Here is a 24,292-nt window from a genome sequence, read left to right on the forward strand (position 1 = left end):
CACATGACAGTAAATAAGTTTAGGTCCACTGAACCAAAAACATCTAACTGACGTCTTAAACGTAAAGTAGTAAACGGGCACCAATGTAAGCACAAAGCCACAAGAAGTCTGATTCAAATTATGCTTTATTTGTTAGGTTTTTAAATGGAATAACATGAAGACTACATGAGTGTATTCAGGAGCCTGGCCCTGACGACATCCTACACAATAAATAGGAATAACATACTGGATGTTAAGTGTGCAGCAGAGTCTGCCTCTTACTCGCACAGAATGCCTGATGGTTCGGAGATTACCTCCATCATCACTTTCTCTTTAAGCTCCAGAGGCGGGGAGGGGGAGGGAGGTGCAAGTAGGACTGCACGCTTGGCTTCACCACAAACACACACACACAAAAAAATAAAAAAAATAAACACATCACACACACAGAGCGACAAGATTCCAGTCTTCTTAAAAATATATAAACCAAATAATACCATGGATTCATGTAAAACACTACACTACTATCTGTGCAGCTCCCGTTTGTGTAAAAGTCTGACATGTGGCAAGTCATCCTCAAACAATTACTTAAAAATATGTTCTCTTTAGCTTTTAGAAGGAAAATCTGCAAATTTCACAAAGTAAACACTAGAAAAAAAAAATTGTTGCGCAGCATGTCCTCAAGTAGTAAATCCCTATGGGTCATAAAAACAGGAAACATGAGATATTAAAAGAGAGAAACGTAGCACCAGACTGACCTTAACGCTGCCTAACTAACCAGGTGCATAAAACACAACAGCTCCCTTTTAAAAGTTTCAAACACTGATTGCATTCTCCCACTCAGAGCAAATAAAGCAATCAGGTCTGGCCTCAGAGTATAGAAAAATACTGCCCACAACAAATCCGCTTCCTCGCAGCAGCGTGAATTCCCTAAAACTTCCCAAATCATCGAGTCTCCCACTTGCCTCAGCATCTCATTACCTTCCCGTTCACCTCTTCCTCACTAATGCCCTCAGCGCTTTCAAAGTACAGTTTAGAGAGCACATACAATTTGCAGTACCTTCATTCCCCACATACTGTATTTCATCTGTATCCCAGTCAGTCCCGGTACAGTACTGTACCCAGTAAAGCTTCAGTCCTTCAGAAAACCTGAATTTAAGCCCTTTGTGTTGGTCCCATAAAAACAGCATCTCCCATCAGTCTATGCGATCAAAGAAACAAGAGCACAACATATGCAGGAAAAAAAAAAAAAAAAAAGCTCATAATGTACACCTCTCCCTTTCATTATATCCTGTATAGTGGGACAAATGTTACCATTTACATCATTAATCAAGCAAAATGCAGAGACCATTAGAATCAAGAAGAAAAATGTTAACACTTGAAACTGGCAGTATCTTTCATTTGTTAATGTTTAAATGTCTATTTCACATAGAAATGACACCGACAAGTCTCTGATGCCCCAGAGGCCCAGCCTCCAGATACACGACGCTCATTTCAGTTTCCGTTGATCTCCATGGGACCTCCTTTAGGTATGAGGAGGCTCATCCTGCCTGCAGTGCTGGCTGCACTTTTGATCACCTCCATCCATCTGTGAAGAGCAGACATGCTACTGTAATCTGATGGATGAAGAACTGCACGGTTGGAGGAATCAACTGACCTGAATCAACTTACCTTTCAAAGGTGTACTCGCTCTCTGCTCTGAAAAAGTATACGTGAGACTTGAACTGAAGTTTGAAGACGTACTCCTTGTGAATGCTGTCCGATTCCTCGGGCGTGCTGACCGTGTAGCCGAGCAGTGGAAGGCTAGCCAGCGGGAAGTCGTCCTGCAAACGAGACATCGACAGACACCTCAGTGACGTGCTTTTACGTGGGCTCGATCTTTGTCACAGATCTATGAGGGCTGACCTGATGTGTCTTATAGAAGAACAAGCAGAAGTTGGTGAAAACGACCCAGAGTTTCTGCCAACCGTTACTGTTCTTGAACTTCCTCAGGAGGTAACCCGAGAGCTGGTTCTACAGAGGAAAGAGGAGAAAGGAACAAGGTTAGACACTGATGATTGCTAAAATTAAATGGATTTAATGCTGGAGTTTAAAGTTTCATTCATGTGATCTGTAGATAATGCATGTTTGTGTGTTAATTCTAAGGTGAAAGAGTTAATGCATGCTGGCGCTCTGAAGGTGGAGTTTGATCTGTAGTAATTATAACAGTAGTTTTGTTTTGCTCATGCACGTCCATGTGATACACGGCCTCACTAACCCTGCGTTTCATCAACAAGTGGTTGTAACTCGGCTGTTTTTGCTAATGTGCTTCTGCGTTAGCTGCCAAGAAGACTATTCAGTTTGTTCACCATTACCATGGTGATTTAACCAGGTAAAGAGAGACCTTCCTGGCACAGTAAACTCTGGCTTGCCAACACACAGCCCTCAGCTCTGATTTGCATCTAAAAATTTGAAACCGCCACCATCTTAGTCCAACTGAGAGATACAAGCATGAGCATATCAGTTCTTGCTTAAACTCTGATTCAGATTTTGATTTACAAAACCCAAACCTTAAAAAAACAAACCATTTTTGCTTTCATGCTTCTGTTAAATTTTTATATAATTCTATTCAGTACACTAAGGAGTCTACCCAACAGGGAGATTAGCCGTGGAGCTGTTTTTCTTTCTGACACTTGGAGACTGAAATAAATATCTGGCATTTTTAAAATGCTAAAACACTTTTCTAGTTTTCCTGACCAAAGTGCTTAAAATTTCATTACCCAATGTGAGGCTCAAACACAACCCTTGAATAAAGAGTCTCAAGCTCCACAGCCTGAGGTAACCTGGCTCCTTCGCTCTGCTTCCAACTTCTCAATCTGGTATTTAAAATATATGCATTTTCCGTTCTTCATTATCTAAATGCTCGTGTTGCCTTCATTTTTGCGTGCTTTACTTCTAATAATTCTTCTATTTAACATTATTTGTTTTGGTAGGAAGATCCAAACTGAAATGGAGACTTTAATTTGTTTTGAATGCCTCTCCTGGGACACAAAGTAGCAATTCTAGCAATAAATTGACAAATAAGATGTTTGTATTTCTTGGAATTCCAACATCACTCTTCATCAATTCTAACTCTTTATGACTTTAGGGAGGGAACACGGTCACTGTGTAGCTCAGTATTCTCTTTCGGGTCAGTGGATCGAGTACCTGGTTCATGCGGAGGTAATCAGTGAGAGAGAGGTTCTGGTTTCGGTACCAGCAAACATGTGTGATGGTATTTGGTCTTTGGCCCTGACCGAGGAGATAGCGAGGAGGAAGTTCTAGTGAGATAGCCGGAGAACCGAAGACTGGAGGAGGTTGAAGAGAGAGAGAGAGAGGTGGGGAAAAAAGGAACAAGAGGGTGCAGAAAAAAGTGTTAGCATGTTAGCTCTGAGAAGTGGAAAGAAGAGCATGTTAGGAAATCCTTCAGGTCTGTGGGGTGAAAAGCCAGTGTCAGAGGAAGGTTCTTGCATGCACATAAAGAACAGAAGATGATCTATCAAGGAGAAATTGACTGTTAGAGCCTTAAAGAACTTAAAATGGAAAAAGGTGGAAAAAATGAGCATTTAAAAAGGCGTTAAAGGGTTCAGAAGAAAACAGAATGCAAAGCCATTTCCGCTCACTCCACTGATGCTGGTATGAAGATGGGAGGTTTGATGTACGTGCTGTTGGTGTGTGTCGTGTGCATGCTGGTGTATGTAAATGGCAGTGTTTGCATGTAATTTGGGGCAGGGGAGGAGTACCTCCACAGCCAGGCTGTGGTCAGACATAGACACACTGGTGTTGCGATGCCAGCACACATGCATGGTTGTGTTGGCACGGTGGTGCGTCTGCTTGTCCAGTGAAGTGCGGGAGGAGTTCATGTCATCCTCAGACTCCTGCTCCAGAGAAACCTCGTCGGACGACCCTAAGGGGGGAGGATGGAGGACAGGAAGTTGTGTAGAGGAGAGGAGGGGGAGGGATTAACAGTACGTTTGGGGTGTTTGTGTCCAAACGGGATTTTCTGCTCACTAAGCTGAGAAAAAACTCAAAATAGCCACAAAAACACACATTTACACTCAAGGCTGTGTAGGTATCGAGTTTAAAAGAAAACTTACGGTTGGAGCGATCGCTGAGTCCAGCGTCAAGAAAGATGCTGGATTTCTCTTGAGACTTCTTGGCCATGTCGATAGCCAAGTTCAGATCCTCAATCCACTTTCCCATCTCCACTTTAGAGCTGAAATCACAAACAGACAAATTACGGCGTTGCGGACACATTTTTAGAGAGAACTGAGGATGATGTAACCCATTATTGGGATACTTCCAGTTTATTATAACAGGGTTCTTCGTTTCTGTGCTTTTGGCCTGAATTTGTAGAGATTTTAAATCAAGACCATAAGAACTTTAGAGATGTAAGAATGTGGTGATGTGGCCAATGAAGTCTGACAGGCCAAAAATAACATAAGCCACTTTACTTTGAGGAAAAACCCACCAAGTATTCAGACTACTATACTAACAAGGGCAGGTCAAGGCAAACCAGAAACATGACTCTTATACTGATGGAAGTTTACAGTGGATGGCTCAGGTAATGATGTTTATATTACAGTGAACACACATATTTATCACTCGTGCCAATAAAAGGAGCAGTATTTGACTGGATTCAGGCACCTGGTGTTTGCTGAAGGTTCACTTAGAACACCTGTTTGGATCTGCATTAGATTTACTTGCATTTATTTGATGTTTATTTGTGATGGTAATAATTACATGGGACTGGAAGTACATGATACACACAAATGTGCTGTTCACTGCATGCACAGTCACATGCCACTACTCCAACTTCTCCCCTTCCTAGTCTTACCTGGCAGCCACCACAATGGTCCTCTGAGCAGAGTAAATGGTGAAGCAGTGAGGCACCGACCATTCATTTTCACTTTCTTCTACCTATAAGCAGAAAAAGGAAACTATTAAAAGAAAGCAAAAATGCAAGCTAGATGGAGGAAACGGGTGAAATCCAAATAATGTTCTTCACCATGAATGGTTTCAGATCAGGAGCAGAAAGGGAGAACAAATGTAAAACGTCTGGAGTCACAGCGAGACCTGGGAAAGAGCCTCTACTGAAGCATCTATGTGTCTGGAGGTAAACTGTGGTGTGGTCATCTTATCTTTCATATCCTAATGATATCCATGTGTAAGTCAAAACACACATCACCGTGCCCTGCTGATAGTTCACCCTTGTATTTATTTGTATAGAATTATGAGTAGTTATGACAGGCAGAGGCCGACATGTCTGTGTGTCTTGAGTAAACACTGTATATTTAATTTAAAAAAAAAAAAAAAAAATGGATGTAGCCATTAAGACATCACCCATTGATTTGTGATCATTTTGGCAGTCACCACCTCAGTGTTTTGAACCTGTACAGATGATGGAGGGGTGGATCTGACTGAGAAACCAGCAGAAACTTCTCCATCACAAAGTCATCACACTGAATTATTCTTCAAGTCTCAGTTCAAGTAAAATAGCTGATAATTTAGTAAACATGTGTATTAGGTACACAGGAGTGTGTAATGCTGTCATAAGTGAGAAGCAGGCTCATTTTCTCAGATTTCTATGCAGCATTACTTCTTTTTGGAATCAGAATCACTGCCCCCTGCTGGCCATTAGAAAGAATGCAAGTTTAGGCTTTAAACATTTGCTTCATGTTTCAAAAGCTGAGGCTACTTCCATTTCTTTTTATATGGAGTCTATTGTCTTGAGATGAGCTTTTTGCTTTTTCTACATGGGCATGGGAGGAAAGAAGGGTCGGTTTGGGCATCCAAGCTGGCAGAGCTCAGAGGACTTACCGGTGCATCCAACACTATGAGCTGCAGCCAGAAGCAAAGCAGAGACATGTAAAGTTAGGAGACCCTCACCCTCCCTTCTCAACACTTTGTGTGTCAGAAGAATTGGAGTACCTGATTATGAGATGTTAGCTTTTGTGTAAACCTAACTACAGAGTCTTATTGGGAGCTTTAATGGTTAAAACAGGATGGCAGAGGTTAAGAGAAGAGACTGCAGACTCACTATCATGCCATGAAGGGGCAGCTGTCCATGGACTTTGAACTGATTGGTTGCTGTAACACCTTTGCTTGTGTAAAGGAGCATGTCAGAGAACTGAAAAGACATGAAGGCAAAGATTAAAAAGTGCTAACAATGATTAGAAGCTTTAGACGTTAAATGGAAGTAGATTTTGTTTTTAACTAACCAGGAAAAACATCCTCTGCTGTAGCCCCTTTTTGGTGAGCTTGTACAAGCACCCCTCTCGAATGAACTCCTGTAAAAAAAATAAAATAAAATAAAAAAAAGACAACCTTGTTAGATTGTATGCACTTATTTCCTGCACTTCGCTCTGTGCCACTGCACCCACCCTGCCTGGTGCAGTCAAGTTCTCGATGCCGATCAGGTCTCTCTGCAGCTCTGTGAGCTTCTGGAAATTCTCCAGCCGGATAAGACTGCTTTGAAGCTGAGTGGCTATCTCCGCCACTTCCTTCAGAGCCTCTGTATGGGAAGACAAATGAATAACCAGAAGATGATACATGGCAGACTTATCACATTCCTGCTACAGTGACGACCAAGTGGAAATGATTTTCCACATGAATACCGTTTCCTTTGAAAGTTTTAATATTTCTCTTACACATTAATATGATGTATTAATCTTGTCTCAAAGAATGAATAAAACTAGACTATTTCACTACAAACCTGCTTGTGATAACACTCAAAGATAGTAAATATACTGAAGCATTTCCAGATTAATAGCGTTAGTCGTAGCGTTTTCAGTGGGAGAAACGTTTGTCACTCATCCAAGCGTCTTTAGTGTCAGCTGACTGCAGCTTTCCCCACCTTATAAACTGTACATTTTCATAATTCATATTATACAAATGTACTACATATTATATAATGCATATGCAGTGAATAAACTTGTGAATACTTGATTGGGTGAAAGTAAGCGGTCTTCACCAGAGGGACAATGTGCTCTTGCTGCATGCTACCATTTGCAGTTCCCTTGCTTACTACTAGTTGATGCATTCGAATGTTACAAAGGACTGATGCTGTGAGATGGTGGGGTATTATCATCACCGTCATGACGTAAAAGAAGCTTTAGAAAACTCACCCTTGCAGTCGTCATAATCGCGGTGGGCAGGGGAATAATGCTTGCACAGTCTCTCCAGGATTAGCTTGTAGTGCATGAGTCGCTGGATGGGCTTGAGCAGGAATGTGTTGAGGGGCAGGTAGCAGACCTTCTGCAATTCAAACTCTTTGTAGACTGTCTCCAGCTTCTTCAGCCTCTTGGAGGCCTTCTCCAGCTCTGTTAACACTTCATCGTGTTTCTGTAGATAACTGGTGAATTCCTGGAGACCAAACGAGACTCTGGTCACTGTTTGTCAGCCAATTGTGAAAGAATAAATAAACATGTTAAACTGACTGAAGTTGTCCTACCTTAAGGGCACACATGTTCTTCAGCATCACGTCGCCAATCCTCTGGTAGTCTCCTTTGACATGAGCATTTGAACGCCCCTCCCTTAGGAAAAAACAAACAAAAACATGTACGGAGTTTCTTATTAGTGAAGCTCCTGCCTGATGAAATGGTGTTTCTCTCACTCTCAAACACAGAACTTTTTAAATTGCAATGACGTCACTCCCCAGTTACAAAATCCAACTTCCAAGGTACATTGAACACCCACAACCAGAAGCACCTACCAGAGAGCCAGTCTCTGGTCCAATTCCTTCAGGAAACCTCGGTGGAACTCGTAGATGGGGTCGATGTTGGAGAACAGGAGGGTCATCAGGCCTTCGGGCATGGCGTTTTCTTTGATCACAGCACTACGGAACCACTGGGAATAGCCAAACGCAAAAGTCCCGTTAGTACATGGGTGTGAATGAAAACGGCAAGTCTGGTTTAACGCTTGCTGATGCTGAAGAAAAGTGTCCCAACTCTTCTTCACAGCGTCCTTCCCAAAAGCAAATCTCGTCTCTCTCTCTCTCTCTCTCTCTCGGACTTCAGAAAATATAAATTATAGGGTTTGATGCCAGTTTCACATCTTAAGGACTGAAGGTTGAATTACCCAGTAATATAAAAACCCCAAGAAAAACATCCAAAACAATTAGCATCATCAATATGCAACACACTGAGTTAAAACTCAATTTTACACATGGAAACACTGCATGTGCATGTATTGTGCAAAATGATATCATGTTAATAGAAGTTCATACATGCATGACACAGCAGAACTGCACAATTTCAGATTGATTACCCATTTTTGCTCCTACAGCTTTTGTTTATATATTTTTTATTGATTTTGTCCAAATGTCCTTAAAGTTTCAAAAGAAAAACTTACCACAGTGATGACCTCGAGGTCCTTCAGGTATGTTCGCTCTGTGGTCAGAATCTCTTTGGCAATGAAATAGGCCTTATCGGTGGGATATCGCTGCGGTGAGAGACATCAGTTAACACTCGTGCTGTCAAAAAGAAAACTCAAAACTTTTAAGCAAAACTAACTTTCCCTCCACTGAAAAAACAAACAAAACAAACAGAACAACCCCCCCAAAAAAAACCTCCCATCCCATTGTTAATTAGAGGGACTGAGTGAGTGAGTGAGTGTGTACTCTGTGCTTTAGGGTTGTGAGGCAGGTTGTTGGAAGGATTGGCATGTAAGAGGTGTACCTTCCTCCTGCCTTCCTCCTCCTCCTCTAGCCTGGCATTGCTGCCCACCTCGCTCAGGATGGGGCTTTGCAGGGGCGACGGGGTCTGGCCCGGCAGGCTGAGGTTCGACATCTGGAAGGAGGGCGACAGGCAGAGGGGACCTTTAGAGGCGACGGGGGAGAGCTGAGGGCTGTCCACCACTGAATCTGTGGAAGAGGGAAAATTAAAATTATAAAATGCTTATCTTTATATCACCTTATATTGTGTCAGATTTCAGTAAAAGGATAAAAACAAAGACGGGTTAAAAAACTAATTATACAGATTAAACATGAGCTTTTCAGGGCAGAGCTTAAGACAACCAAGACCTCTGCGTGTAGTTGACCTCCTTCAGAAACCGTACGCAACTATTAAAATTGATCTTCATCCAAACCATTTTTTCCACCCCTAAATTATCTCATTTCCTATTAAAGAAAAAACAAAGCCACAGATTCTAACAAATCCAAGTTCATCACACACAAGCCACAAATAAAGGGAAGGCAACAAAGGCAAGTAATAGTTCCCACATTTCCCCCCCCCCTGCCCTGGTTTCAAACGCCCTCTACGAGGAAGACAAACAGTAAGCTACACAGGCTCGATTCACGGCAGAGAACCGGCTCTGCTGCTTTTGTTCTGCACAGAAAATCAGGAGACAAAACAAGCAGATGAAACGCCAGGTCATTATCTTAACAGAGTCATGGGTCACCACAGCTGTTCTTCCACTTCTATTAGAGAGGGAAGGGGGGGAGGCTGGGAGGAGGAAAAAAAAAAAAAAAGAAAAAAAAAAAGACCGCTCCACGACTCACTACTCGACCCGGAAATAATTGCTCATGCAAAGAGTTATCAGGAATGCGGCCTGTCTGGAGGGCAAACAGTTGTTTATAGTTTATTTGAAGTGCCCCCACCACAGGGACTGACACGAGGGGAGGAGAGGGAGCGGACGTCGGGCTCCACAGCGGGAGGATGGGGGGTTTGCTGTGGAATGACTTGGCACAAGGCCCGTCCAAACAGAGAGCGCGAGCACACACACACAGCTGGAATTAGGTTGAGGAATCTTGTGTACAAGTCCGACCCAACCCCCAACAGCATGTGCGTCTGTTGCCTCAAATATGACGGAAAACTGCTGTATATCGAATTCTTCCTCTAATAACGTTAGCAGGATCCCTGGAGTGTCATGCGATACACTCTGAACACACCAGGGAGTGGTGTCAGTGTAGGATATTAATGAGTCAATGCAAACATTTTGGCTGAATGACAGATTTGTGCGCAATAAAAAACTGATTTGTAGTTGTTCCTGCAACTAAAACACCGTCAGGATACAGCAGCAGATATATTATATGCAACATACGTAAACTTCATCCTCCACGTTCTTGACCATTAAGCTAATATCCAACACCAAAAGGGTTTGTGTTCCACCATTACTACTCCTTTGAGTTTAATCTGCAACTTTAAAGAATTTTAAGTCTGACATTCATGGTACCCAAAAGTGATTACTTTATTCTTTAAAGTAAAAACATACAAAACATTAAGTACAGGCTGTTTATGATTAGTAAAAATATACATGTTCAGGATTAAGGTGTGATTACTTTGTGTCTAAGTGCAGGTTAGCTGGTTATAATTGTCAGCTAGTCGTTAATGAAAACTTTAGTTAAGTGGGAAGAATCACATGGTAGAAAAAAATAAAAATAAAGAGCCATCAAGACAAATCCTCCAGATCAGAAAACTCTGAAGCAAAATACGATTACTCCATGGTGACACAGAAACACCCGTCCACACCCGTGACTGCAGAGTCTGCAGAAACACTTTGGGTGTGTTTTGCCCATCCTTCAAAATGACAATGAGGACAGATGAGATTTACCCATCTGATGTCTACTGATTACAAAAAAATAAAGACAAAAAAAAACTGCATTGAGGTGCAAGTGCTGCACACAACAAAGGAGATTCTGTAAAATGTACAGAAAAATCAAGTAGAATTGAGTTCGGGCACATTAAAGAGATGAAAATCAAAGCTTGTATCATCGTCATCTTAGTTGGGTTAAATGTAGAATCAGCCCTTACAAATCCTTACACCAGATATATCTCAGTCGAGCAAACATTACAGGGAAATATTCTGTCCACACTGATGTGTTAATAACCCGACATGCCTGGATTTTTCCTATAAAATTACTTAGAAATGTGCAAAAAAAACCAAAAACAACCCTGTTTCCTAAAAAAGTTATCAAAAGGATTTCCTGTAAGTTTTTAGGTCTGATCAAATGTTTGAAAAGGTGCTTCATTGCTCTGCTTTCATTTGTTAATCAAGAAGTTTAAAACACTAAAGCCTTACATACAAACAGGTGATACATTCATTCTGTAGAAAGTGGTGCTAACGGCGCACTTAATGGCTCATCAGTACACCGTTTACATTCTTTTTTTTTTTCATGTTGAGCTGAGTTAAAATGTTAGCTGGTGTTGGCTTTCTAAAAATATAATTATATAGACATTCTAAACCTATCAAAACAAAAGAAAACTACCACAGCTGGGGATTTTGGGATGTGAACAATGCTGACTTTCGCCAGCAGGTGGCAGCAAGGTACAAGTGGGGCAGGGAAAAAAAAAAAAAAGACTTAATGGTGTTTTTTTTTTTTTTAAAAAGGGGGGCTTTAATATTCATTTGAACAGGGACTAATATTGGTTTCATTTTTCAACCCTGAGATTAGACACAGATTACCATCTACCAGAAAACTCTACACTGCCCAGTAAGTGCCAGATATTATTTTTAAAAACAAACAAGTAGTTAAGAAGTTAAATGCTTGTTAAGTACTTTAAGTACATTTAGCTCATTTTTATTCCAACCTGTAGGTCAGGACAGAATTTTTTTTTAAAAAGTAGAAAATTATTAAAAATTCTGCATTACTTACAAGCTTAAATTATCTGAAACCATCATCTCAAGTGATCAACTTTACACACAGAAGAATAACTTTTCCATTAAACACTCACTATTCAAGTGGAAGGTAATTTGGATAACTTGTCCTATGCTAATGCGTACATTAGCGTTTTAACAGGAGTCATGTTGTGTCTTAAAAAGATAAAGCTTCCAAAATAAATGCTTTTTTCCAAAATGCATTTCAATATTTTCTCTTAAAAGGCTAAATGTTACAGAGAAGACAACTGTAAAAGAGATGGCATTCGAGGCTCTCGTAAAAATAAGAGCCAAATTCCATGAGAAGATAGGAATGATGTTAAAAATAAAAGAACCTCCTCAACCAGACAAGGCAGGAAATAAAAGCTAAGATTATAGCACTGCCTGCAACTAAAGTTGTGTATGGGGAAGGTCAAAGTGAAATGATGTGGTGTCTTCACTGAGAAGCCTCAAAGTTCAGGTGATGGCGATGATGATGAAGAAGAACCCATCTTTTTCAACAACTACAAACATCTTTTAAGTGCTGGTTCAATGGTGAAATGTGCCGAATTATGCTTCAGTAGGAAATCTGCCATGTAGCCAAAAACTCCTCTTAACCTTTCACATAACCAGACGTGCACCTCTTGAGAAATGCAGCCCGCAGAGACTGATGTGGAAGGTTATGGTGTAGGGTTAAGAGGAGTTTCCGGTTACCACACAGATTTCCCGCTGAAGCATAATTCCGGTAATATAATGTCATCTCTACATTTGGACAGCCCTAGACTGTCTTCAAGTGCTTTACATTTTAACATGTGGGGATCCAGAGGGGTCTGCTAGTGTCAGAGCCTGCAGATTGTGACACTGCAGGAGGAACCCCTCGATTCCACTGTTTCCCGTCAAAGGATTGCTATAAAATAGGTTCTGCTCAGGGGGAAGGACGCTGTCAGAGCCCCAGTCGGAGTCTGAATCTGAGCTACCGTTCCCTGAACCCTCTGTGGCAGTGGGCGGGTAGCTGAGCTGCTCCAGCTGCTCCACCAGGTCACTGAACTGCACCGCGGAGCTGCTCTCCGAGCGCACAGAGTACGCTGGGAAGTTGACCATGGAGCTGGCCTCCGACTGGATGTCAGACCCAGGCAGGCGAAGCGAGGAGGTGTCAGCGCCTCCGTAGCCCGCTGACATGGACTCCCCTGCAGAGCTGAGCCCCAGGTTATCCAAGGAGCTGCACTCTGAGCGGTTGTTAACCAAAGAACTAGTCTCAGAGTGACCTACAATACTGTCAGGGAAGGGATTGGGGTTCCCATTCAGATCTTCAATTCCCACACTAAAGAGCCGGTTTTTGCTAAGCTCAAGTTCCTCCATTAAATCAAAGTTATCTACTTTATCCTCCAGCCCATAAGAGTAGGCCTCAACACCCCCGGCATAGAAGGAAATCTCAGTGGGATCGTCATCAATGAACTCCTCAGTAACCTGCAGTGGTGAGCTGGACAATGAGAACATGGGGTTCTGTTTAGTACGCAAAAGCTCTGCCTCAAAAGCCTCAGGTGTAAAAAACCCCGTCCTCTTCCCTCCACCCCACTTGGCCCCACGCTCATTATCCTCATTGCCATTTTTGGAGGGCTGTGACTGAGCAGTGCCACTCTCTGAACACACAAACAAGGGGCTGCAGTGTCCTGCTGCCTGATTGCTGGGGGCACCTTGAAAAGCGTAGGGTGACGGGGAAGTAGGCTTGATGGGCTCTTCCTTCGGAGGGCTGGGGGGTCTGGTGGCTTGCAGAGGGGACTGAAGCTGCTGCTGCTGAGAAGGTGCTGGAGACTGACTCAGTGCGGTCAAAGGCTGGGGCTGAGGTTGGCGTTCTGTTAGCGGGAAAACGCTAGGGATGTGCATTGACTGGAAAGTCACGGCTGCGGAGGAAGACGAGCCCGGGAACCTGAGACTGTCATTGAATGAAAAGCTCTGAAAACAAACAAAGCAACACAGAAGAGAGACACAAAAAACAAAAAAACAAAACAAAACCAGAGAGGACAGCAGAAAGAGATAAAGGGAGAAAAAGATCCGTGTTAGCTTATCCATTAACCAAATCTATGGCTGTATTATCACCACATGTTGCAGTATTTACCTGTTTTGGCACATCGGTTGCGAGGGATCGAGCTGACATTCTTACTTTACTGTTCCTTCTGAAAGAAAATAAGATCTCCATGTCATCTTGTAACAATTACCGTTATGATTTTATGCAGATTTCTCTTCCAGTGGATGCTTAAGAAGAATTAGAAAGAAACGGCTTCTCTTTGTGATAAATTGTGTGTCTAAACGCAAACACACACATACCTCTGGTAAGGGGTCCGCTTTGCTCCATTTTCCCTGACATATTCCACAAGCTGCTTCTGGGTCCTTCCGCTGGCAGAAAGAGTTTTAATTAAACCACTTCAATGTACTAAACCAGTAACAGTGACACATGGCATTATTTTTATGTCTTTAGTCAATACCTGTATCTGAAAGAGGAGCCTCTAGTGAAAAGGACAGCTTTGGATTTGGGCTGTGGGTGGTCAAACAGTCGGAAGAATGAGTGGTACTCAACGCAGATCTTCCAGAAGACTTTGCACTGGTCTCGACTGCCCATCAAAAATTCAAGAGTGTCCTGATGGGGGCCCTAAAACAAAGATTAATAAAAAGCAGAATGCATACAGCCATCTGGTCTCAGTCTCAGTGTATATGAAATCTAAGATTGAAGGACACTGATAACACTTACATGGACTTCTGGGTGAAGCTTGATCAGGAAACGTTTTCTTTTGAAGCTCAGTTTGCGAATCTTGGACCAATTGAAGGTATTTATTTTTGTGTGGCCCTGAGAGAGAAATACAGGTGGAATAAAAGACAGACAATCATCAGTAACACTGTTAGGATATATGCACAAGGAAGACATTTGGATTTAGAGCAGCAGTCACCTGAAAAACCTGCAGGCCCATGTGAGCGACAGAGAGGTTGATCTTGGTGCCTTCGCGATCAGCTGCTGGGTGGAAGCGGACGCCGTACATTTCCAGTTTACGGGCGATCTCTAGGATCTGGAAGTCTGATTCAGCAGGAGTCTGCCCCCTGGTATCAACAACATAACAGAAGTTATTAATACTCACTGTAACAGCAGGTCCTCTACATGCTGTTCTTACAGTGCACAGGTGGAAGGGTTCCTGACAGGTTCAGATTTATGTGCACATAAACAAACCCTTTTTTTGGCTCTACGTTCTGTGTAACGTGCTGGCTTTATACACAGCAGATTTAACAAACAGGAGAAAGATACTATGATGGGCCTAATGTAGAGTAGGGCCCGTCACAGATTTGTTTCCTGCCAAATTCAGTAAATAAAAATTACTGATGTGTTTCAGTGAAGGAACTGAGACCTCCCAAATAATTGCATTAGCACTGAACAAGCTAGATGCCAATTACACCCCATTATGGCTTGTTTAGCACAAAGACAATGCCTCTGTTAATCACAGTCAGTGCTTACACTACAGATTACAGCCAAGCAGCTCAATCGCATTTGTTGCAACAAAATTGGGAGATGAGCTAAAAATAATAATAATAATAATAATAATAATTTCAGCGCATTGTCAATAGAATCACAGTCACCGACTCAGCCGTGACGCTGTCATTCAATCCAAATGTACAATTTTGATCAGGCGGAAGTTATACTGTAAATGTCAAATTTACTGATATGAATGTGAAGTCGTTTTGTGTTAACAGTGTTCCCACGTAGTTTCAGTCCTTGGGAACACCATTTTTAGCTTTCTGGCTGTTACCGATTAAACTTGGGTGTTTAAAATAAAAAGCCTAGTGCCAGAGGGCTTAAAACGCTGCTTTTTAAAAATCTTCCCATCCGTGTAGTGAAATGATTAAAAAAATTAAATCATTTTGTAGTATCTCATGTAGTGTTTGTAATTTAGCAGCTTTGAGTTGCTCTAGATCACTTGTATAAACACACCAACATGTGAATCACAAGACCGTAAGGTGACATCTTCCCTTAATCAAATTAACTGTCTACCCCATTAATTTATTAAATTATTTCTCATCAAGTTGGGCAATAATCATCTACAGCATTCAAAGTGTTCGGTTTAACACTACACTATAAATACGTACAGTTAAAGAATAAAAAATAAAGTTACCACATAAAATTGAAACCGAGCACGACAGCATGAACTTTAGAGCGAGCAGCACGACCTTAAATCCCTTATAATTTCGAGGATTTTAGTTATCTAAAAATGGTGTGATTACAACCAAACAGCATGTTAGAAAGACATATCCATCCAATCATCACAGTCTTCTAATTTTGTTCATCTGTTAAGCAGTTAAATCTCCTTAGGGCCCTCCCCTGCCCTACTGGCCTTATGGCTAATAGACCGGCCAGAGCAAAGGATTAGGCCAGGGAGCTCGTTGCTTGTGCTTCCACGCTGGCAACCAAGGGAAGATTAGCAAAAGTCTTTAGAGCTGCCTAACACACTGGGTTGAAAAGAGTCCCCATTGGCCACAGGATAGCACTGCTTTAGCATGGGAGCCAATGATGGGAAAAGTGGAGTGAGAGGTTTTGTAACACGCTGAAAACTGGGAAAAACCCTCACTGTGGTTTGTTTAGCAAGAACACTCAATAGTCACACTTCATTGACCTCATTACAGTAAACCGTGTTAAACATCATTAAAAGAAAAAGAAAAAAAGTGCACTGCGCCTGGGTGCTAAAGTTTCAAGATCAGTTTTCAGGAAATGACTATTTATTCGAGCTCATCCAGAAACAAACACCTGAACAAATAAACATGTTGAATAAGTCTCCAGCATCTTCCTACATAAGGGTCTTATTTCTTTATAGTCGTACAAGGCTGGTTGAGGGCGGTCACACTAACAAATTGTTTTCACACATGAATTTTAAGCTATTTCGGGTGAATATGTGTTTCTTTTTTCTCCTCCCCACATTTACTAGTGGCACACAGCAGGAACTGGCATGCTTGAGAGGAGTTTGCACTGCTGGAAATACTCTGTGGGGCTGTCTGGGTAACGCATGCAGCAGGGACAACACATTCCCAAACGTAGCAGTGAAGCCTCAAACATGCTCCTCTATCAGATGTTTTGTAGAAAAGTGCAGGGCTACAGTGCAGTGGAAGAATGGCTACAGACAGCCAAACATGAGTAATCACATGGGATGGTTTTATGTAAAGCTTAGGAAGTGACATTTAAACACATTTTTATGCCCAAATAGCTGGAACCCATTTAGAGAACGGGACAAAATAACCAAGAAACTTTATACTCAACATGCTGGAGTGTTTAGTCAAATGCTGAACACTCACAGTGACTCTTTTCAGAATGGTTTATGCATGTCTGAATAAAACCAGGGAGACACAGTAATGCAGAAACTCAGATGTCTGAAAGAAGCAACACTTAACAGGCTGATGCGGGTGTTACAGTTTCCACATCAGCGAGGGACCACTTCGATCTGAGTGACGTAAATGTAGTCATCAAGCAGAGAGCGCAAGGCTCCGTCTGCACGCTCCGTCTTTAGGCAGACTTGGAAAGAGACAATACAACATAATGACTGCTTGCCTGTGGTGACTGCAGCTGTCTGTTTGCAGCTGAGTATAACCCCTGCCTGTCAAACCAACAAGGCTATGCATCCCATGTCTTATATAGGCCAATGGTACATTCCATACAAGATGCATCTGGATTTTTGGGGCTCACTGCTTTGGTTTTGTTTACTTTGCAGAAATGCGTTTCACAAACAGTCACACAGCCTTGATGCGGATTCTGCAACATGTGCTGCAGACAGCACAGAGCGCATTATAAAAAACACAGCCAGAGTCCATCTGCTGGAAAAATTGTGCGATAACAGGCTTGCACAAAGCATACTTCTCAGCATGTTTCAATATTAGAACACGCACACGCTGATAACGACAACATGTGTCGCCAGCGGTGAGCTATGATCACCGACTGCTGGGTTGAAGCAGGGGGAAAGGAGCTAAAATGGTTCGTTTCAGATAGACGATCGACTGTAGGGTAACCCAGTACAAGATAAAAGAAACAAAACCTTTTTGCTGTGACTCATGCAAAGCTCCACAAGAAGAAAAGGTCTAAATAAATGAGCCAGTACTACAGTACGTGCTGTGCGTGTGCACTTTTAAGAGGAAAAGCTAAAATCATTTGTTTAATTTGAAGCTTGCATCTCATCTGCCAGTGAAATAAACCCGTGCTATTTTTCATCTACCAGTATGAAAATTCAGCTTCTTATCATCCATACCAATCATGGTATCACAGTGATCGTTTGCATTTCCCCTGCATCCTCACTGCAGGCCAATCTAACAAACCCACAATATGATGGCAATGCCTGGAAGCGACTTCGATGTCACAGTTAACTTGTTTCAAATCGCCTCAACATGTGGTCATCTGGAGAAAATAATGAACTGCATTTATTCTCAGAAGTGCACAGTCAGCAGCTGCATCAGAACAATCTGCAGGCGGCTGGTCTACCGTGAAAGTCGCTACATGACCGTCTGAAGAAGCTGAAAGTCTGGCTGACTTTAATTTTGGTAATGACATCAGGAACAAGGCTCGCATCCCTGTTTATGTTTACAGGTCAGATTCAAGTATTCTGAGTGCGCGAGGAATGCGAGAAAGGAAAGCAGCCATAAACCGAACTACAGGAGTCAGACGGTTAGAGCAATTTGGAAAAGAGGGAGAAAGATTTCACTTAGACAAAACTTACAGGTGCCTGCGATGGAGCTCCATGATCCGTTCTTGTACTTTCTCTTGGTAAGGTAACAGCTTGTTTATCCTCAGGTATTCCCTGTCTGCTGTGTCATCGTAGTCGCCGATCTCCGCTGTGATTTATGGAGAGAAAACGAAGCGAGACTACGCTCATTTCAGGTTTTAACAGATTGTTTCTATTCTTTTCTGACCTGTAGATTTGCTGTTACTTTAGATTATAGCTCACAAATGATTCCCTACACAATTTGCTGCAAATTACCATAAGAATTGCTTTTTGAATCTAGACATTTGCGCTTTCTCATCTGGTCTCTTAATACCATTTTACCATTTTTAAAAACCTTTAAGAGGAGGTATAACACACTGAACCCTGGGATTTTTTTTTTTTTTTACAGAGTATAAGAAAATACTGAAAAGAACCTTTTAAGATCTGTGGTTTCTGTGAACAGGATTATGTTCTGAAACAAATCGAGCAAACCAGTTACTAGAGATTTTACAAGTGCTCTTACTACTGCATAATTTAATTTAGTCCGATAACACTGTCGGCTTTAACAAAAACAGAAAGAACTTACATTGGACAAGGTGAGAGGCCAGCAGGGCACCAGTATTTTCTGTGCAGATCAACCTGCCCTCCATCAGATCCCTTTTCATTTGCAGGGAGAATAAATACCTAAAGGAGAGGGGGGGAAAAAAGCATGTGTGCGCACACACACACACACACACACACACACACAGTCATAAGCTAAGTGTCCATCTATTTATGTTCATGAGAAGTAAATAAGCACAAACTAAGCTCATCATGGATTAAGCATCTTTAGGAACCTTAAGTGCCATTTAAACAAATAACTCTTGGAAAAACAACGATCACAAAGTTTTTAACTGCAGAAAAAGTAATTTTAAAGAAGACAAAGCATAACAGAGCTTCTATTTTAAAAAAAAAAAAAAGGAAAAAAAGGGGGAAGAAAAACCGAAACCATGTTCCTCCAGCTCCTCATACAGGTAGAGATAAAAGTGATATTCAAAAGGAAATTACAGTCACTGACCGGGTGTACTCCTCCTGCAGCTGACCCGGATCGGGGGGAAAGAATTTCACTGACAGTCTAAAAAGCGTATTTGCTGGTCCTGTAAACGCACAAGCAGATTATCAATGCCCAAAACACTTTATTAGGTGGATTCAGAGCTAAGAATCAGCCTCACTTACTTCTGACTTGTTTTGAAATGGGTTTTGTGGGTTCCAGCCAAACCTAAAGAGAAAAAAATAAATAAAAATAATAGAACATAATGTGAACTATAACTTTGACAGATGGTGGCAGGATAACTTCAGTGACTCCCTTGTAACACAGCGACTGTTTGCTGCTTCAGCCCCATTTGAAACAGAAGAGAGATGTCACAATGCTGTTGGCAAAACACTGGCTTCAGTGTAGGAGGCTGCTCAAGCCGTACATCTGGGGCTGATTGAGGGAGGAATGCGCTCGATCCAGACAGACATACTGAGAAATTGGTATCAGCTGATTGCTGCCTGAATTCTACTCAATTCCTAGTCACACATGTGCCAGTTTGTATATAAATTTCTATTAAAAATGAAAAAAAGCTTTCTGGTTTCTGCTTCTACTCCAATTCTACTGGCTAACCACACTTGAGCAGGCTTTGGTAAATGGTCAGTGTAGAGCATAAAAGAGGGATTACATTTGCCAAAACATTCCTGAAACCATCAGCTATCATCTGATGTTGTTTTAAGTTTAAAAACAAATAAATACATAAATAAAAACCTGCATTTGACCTGGATATCCCATAGCTACACTTGAACTTTAAAAAAAAAACTACCCACAAAGACTGACTAGTAGCAATGGGCTGGTCGAGGAATGTCACTGAAATTTAGAAAACATTGGGGACATCAACTATAAGGACAACATTAAAGTTAGCGTCAAGCCAACTACACAACCACTACGCAATCAGTGATGGGTGTGTCGCTCGATACGTGGGCAGGATTACATCAGCAGACTCGCTGATTGGTTCTGGAAGTGTACAAATGCATGTGTAGAAATAATCAGAGGCAAAGTACTGAAACCATATCTATGGGAAACCCAACGAAATGAGTAGAATGCAAGTATTCCAAGTATTGATTTACCAAACATGTAATAAGCAAACCCTTCAAACACACGAGCTTTTCAAATGTGCCAATTTGAGGCTTATTCTCATCTTACTCTGCAGCACTGAATATCTGAGGATTTTGGACTGTTTTCACAGCTTTTTTTGGTACGTCATTTAAAATCCCATGGTGCAGTGGTTTACACATTTGTCTAACAAGCAAAATATGCCCAGATTGATTTTGAGAGGAGACATAAACCCCTTATTGTTGCTTAAGGAAGGCCATCCAGTGTAAAAATCTGCCAAACCAAGCAGGATTTAGAAACTTCAGATATGTAGTGCCATCATGAAATTTGGGGGAGACTACTCCTTAAACAATATCTGAACGCCACTTTGACCATTTTCCCTTCAAAGTCACCTTGTTCACCTGGAGACCTTTTCAGGTTCTGCTACCTTTCTGAAGTCACTCCTGTTTGAAAAGTTGTACATTTTGGATTTCATCCAAGTTCTCAAATGTTGTGCAGACAGCAAACAACAACAACAACTCTACTTTCATGCCCAGGATCATCGCTGGTGATCAAACTGCAGTCCACAAGATGTTCGTGGAAGAGTCTGCAGTGCATGAGGAAGATTGACGCTATTAACCCTCTCCCCATAAGTCACAGGACTTGTTTAGCTCTGCTTTAACACCCTTTGGCATCTGGTGGAGAAGATTCTATATAAGCAGAAGTAAAACAATCAAACCAATGCTATTCACATGAAGTGCCTCTCATTGACTTCCACACATTTCCATTACAGCCATTAAATGCAAGTTTAATGGATGTAGAGGAGATCAGGTGAGCAACACAGAGCCTCAAGATCAACGAGACTGAACAGGACCTCTGGAGTGATATAGAAACAGCAGAGGTGCACACAGGGGGTGACCCCGTGGGACAGATTAGCCCAATTCAAATTAGTTTTTGGTTTTATGAGTACCGAATTCAGTCCTCACAGCTGGGAAGCTTTAACAAAGCGAATGATTCATGACTCGGATGATTAATCATGAAAACATTTTCCAATTATTTGTTAAACTCTCAATATATTATTATTCTTCTGAGTAAGAGCTTCCTGAACGATGAAATAACTGATGAGGACACAGCAGCTACTCCCAAAAGAATCTCAGTGTGTGCCCTGCTGGGTCACCGATAGTTCATGACATCAGCTGCAGCCAAGCTTCCTTCATACGCTCAGTAAAAATTCACTATGCGTAAAAGATTTAGTTTGTTAATGGAAGAAGCTCCTTTAAAAACCAGACTGCAGAGCAGCAAACGTAGTGTATATTTAAACACTGTATAGTTTTCAGTCCTCGGAAAGCTGAGCGTACATGAGCAAAGAGGCCGGTGCGTCTTATTAAACAACACTGGCCTCATTCTCTTTGAAGAAGATATATAGTGGGCTCCATAACTCCTCTCTGCTGCTTTACAAAAACTGCTAGGTGGTCTTGAATTCCACTTATGTTTCTGGAAGAGTAAAACAATGGAAAGTCTGACATGTGTATATGAGCACTGCTGCCAGACAAGTTAAAAATATTCCAAAGTAATATACTACTCAAGTCCAGAGAAAACACTACCTCACTGTTTGCATTGCTGAAGAAGAGCAACTAATGACTTATAAGTCCATGTTGTTCCCCGAATGCCCATCCTGTTGTCATCAAGCATTTTAAAAAGTTTGCCTCAACCAATCAGTGCACAAGTCAGCTCCTCCATGTCCAATGTGTCCGCTTCAAACAGGAAATGGAGATGTACGTACCCAGTTCATCTGCATGTTCTGAAACTCGAGGCCAAAGTAATCACTCTCTATGAGGTTGCCTCTGTGGAAAACCTCAGAGAGAAGGATCTGTCCAAGAGCCTTTGGCTGAAAGAAAAAGAAGAAAAGCAGAAGAATTTCATCACTATGTCAACACAAAGATTTCAGAAGTTCTGTGACAATAGATCTTATGAGAAGCGAAAGTGCATTGCTTTAAAAGACAAAATATTCACAAAGATTCCACAGATGGAGAGCATCATCAAAAACTAATTTCAACTAAGCCCGAAGAGAACGAGGACACGCTTGTGTTCAAAGCGAGCGCTGAATAAATGCCGTCTGCCTGTGTGGTGCAGAAAATATTCGCAGCTGTAAATGATCCACTCCATTGTGTGTTTTATGGTTGCGTATGTTCCATCTGTCGATTTAAATACTTTTTCTCGACTTGGATGAGTGTCTGAACTTACTGTATTTCGCCGTTTATCTGGGCCTGAGAAGTGTGCATGCGGGAATTCTGCACAAGTTTACCATCTCAATGCTCTGGGGTTTGCTTTCACTAAATGAAGAACTAATTACTATGTATGAAGAACACACTGCACTTGAGGTTTGGAATCCTAGCTTGCGATTTTTTGAGAAAATTATAGCCTGAAACATCTGGTTGTAATGTAAAATAGTATTTTTAAAAGCCTTATAAAAAGTACTGCTTTGCATTGGCTAAAGTAAAGGATTACAACTCAAAGCATGCCAGGAGATTTACTGTAGTCGGTCTTTTCATTACTTTGATACAATCACATGTTCTGCATTCAGAAAATCTATAAATTGCAGGTGAAACCTACTGACACAACATCCATAAATTTAGGAATCTCTTGTAAAATTCCCCCTTTTTCCACACATTCAAGGTATCTGATTCCAGCTGACCTCAAACGGAGAACAAAAAATGGTGTGTTAAAATACTTTGTCTGGGCTGCCTTTGAGTGCAGGCCAAACATACGATCCAGACAACGTCAGCGAGATTTTTTGCGCAATGACTCGGGAGCCAAATGTAAGGAACGCTTTGAGGTATTTTGTCAATTTGACTCATTCAGTGAGTGCTTCATTAACAAAGTTATTAGAGCAAAACCAAATCTTCCCTGTGGTTAGACAATGTTTCCATACACTAATCCTCATTTCTTCTCAGTGTTCTTGAGGTTTACCATGTACACCTCATCCTGTTACAAGTCGGGGGAAATTCAGTCTAACCAGCAAACAAAGTTTGAAACCACACTGTCAAACAGCTACAATCAGCCTAATCACCACACGATTAATGTTTAGGTTTAATCAAACAGAACTGAGGCCGCTAGTTCGACAAGAAACCCAGAAGCAGTTGGCAGGTTTGACCTGCTGAGGATTATGTTCTCAATGCAGTAGCCATGAGCAAACTATTTAATGCCATCTTCTTTTTCTTGGCACTTTGTCATTGTGTTACTCATTAACCCTCTGCTGGAATTGTGAACGTGTGTTTTAAGAGCACAGTAAGATCAAACTTTGACATGTAGCATTATCTTTTACAGTCAGACAGGGAGGGATAGCATTTTCTCATTGACCCAGCTAGCCTCTTTGCTAGCTGCCAGGTGAAGCCAGGCAGCTAGCAAAGAGGAAAGGGTACAGCTACTGCACATCATTCCCCCCCTAAGAAAGTTCTTTCCAGCATCACTGCAGTGAAATTCCATGTAGCCCGCAGATAATATTTTCCCCTCAACCAACTTCCTCTTATGCTGTCCAATTTGGCTTATCTCTCTGAAGTCACTGTTTACTTTGTGGGCACACACTTAAATGTTGGCAACCCTGCAGCAGTTTAAGTACAGCTGAAGTATTTTACAGTGGAACAACAAAAAAAAAAGAAAGATAAAAGTAGATGTTATGAAAAATGCCTGAATTTAAAAGTTTATAAACTACAAATATAAATTGGCCAATAATGTACCAAAAGCAAACATTTTGGTACAAAAGCAGTCTTCAAGTTCAGACAACTCCAAGAAGCAACCACAGTACGAATGAAGTTTTACACTACACAGACATCAGAGTTAAACGGCTTAAAAATGAAATTGACTTTTAGTCGCGGTTGCCAATAAATCCATATTTTAG

At 41.5% G+C, this 24,292-nt stretch overlaps 1 protein-coding gene across 4 annotated transcripts in view; it reads right to left on the minus strand.

Annotated features, from left to right (window-relative positions):
• Positions 1–107: 107 nt before the first annotated feature.
• The window catches only part of farp2 (FERM, RhoGEF and pleckstrin domain protein 2), a 29,756-nt gene continuing 5,571 nt past the window's right edge, over positions 108–24,292 (minus strand). Inside the window, exons 3-27 of one of the 4 annotated variants that reach the window (XM_085447626.1) lie at positions 22,178–22,282; positions 19,503–19,545; positions 19,345–19,423; positions 18,874–18,971; positions 18,303–18,417; positions 14,511–14,658; positions 14,315–14,410; positions 14,052–14,215; positions 13,894–13,962; positions 13,685–13,742; positions 13,263–13,521; positions 8,721–8,857; positions 8,347–8,436; positions 7,709–7,842; positions 7,448–7,529; positions 7,122–7,359; positions 6,378–6,508; positions 6,216–6,284; positions 6,035–6,124; positions 4,832–4,914; positions 4,092–4,210; positions 3,738–3,901; positions 1,882–1,989; positions 1,648–1,799; positions 108–1,564 (exon numbers count right to left, since the gene is read on the minus strand). In XM_085447626.1, coding sequence (XP_085303752.1) covers positions 1,471–1,564; positions 1,648–1,799; positions 1,882–1,989; positions 3,738–3,901; positions 4,092–4,210; positions 4,832–4,914; positions 6,035–6,124; positions 6,216–6,284; positions 6,378–6,508; positions 7,122–7,359; positions 7,448–7,529; positions 7,709–7,842; positions 8,347–8,436; positions 8,721–8,857; positions 13,263–13,521; positions 13,685–13,742; positions 13,894–13,962; positions 14,052–14,215; positions 14,315–14,410; positions 14,511–14,658; positions 18,303–18,417; positions 18,874–18,971; positions 19,345–19,423; positions 19,503–19,545; positions 22,178–22,282 — 2,925 coding nt within the window. In that variant the 3' untranslated portion in view covers positions 108–1,470. Of the gene's footprint in view, positions 1,565–1,647; positions 1,800–1,881; positions 1,990–3,162; positions 3,303–3,737; positions 3,902–4,091; positions 4,211–4,831; positions 4,915–6,034; positions 6,125–6,215; positions 6,509–7,121; positions 7,360–7,447; positions 7,530–7,708; positions 7,843–8,346; positions 8,437–8,672; positions 8,858–13,262; positions 13,522–13,684; positions 13,743–13,893; positions 13,963–14,051; positions 14,216–14,314; positions 14,411–14,510; positions 14,659–18,302; positions 18,418–18,873; positions 18,972–19,344; positions 19,424–19,502; positions 19,546–22,177; positions 22,283–24,292 lie in introns of all 4 variants that reach the window. The other 3 variants (XM_085447625.1, XM_085447624.1, XM_085447623.1) reach the window with 3 other exon arrangements.

This window comes from Copadichromis virginalis, linkage group LG23 (genome assembly GCF_057382275.1).
Source record: "Copadichromis virginalis isolate Kocher_CV1m ecotype Utaka linkage group LG23, C_Virginalis_male_GT1.1, whole genome shotgun sequence".
NCBI lineage: Eukaryota > Metazoa > Chordata > Actinopteri > Cichliformes > Cichlidae > Copadichromis > Copadichromis virginalis.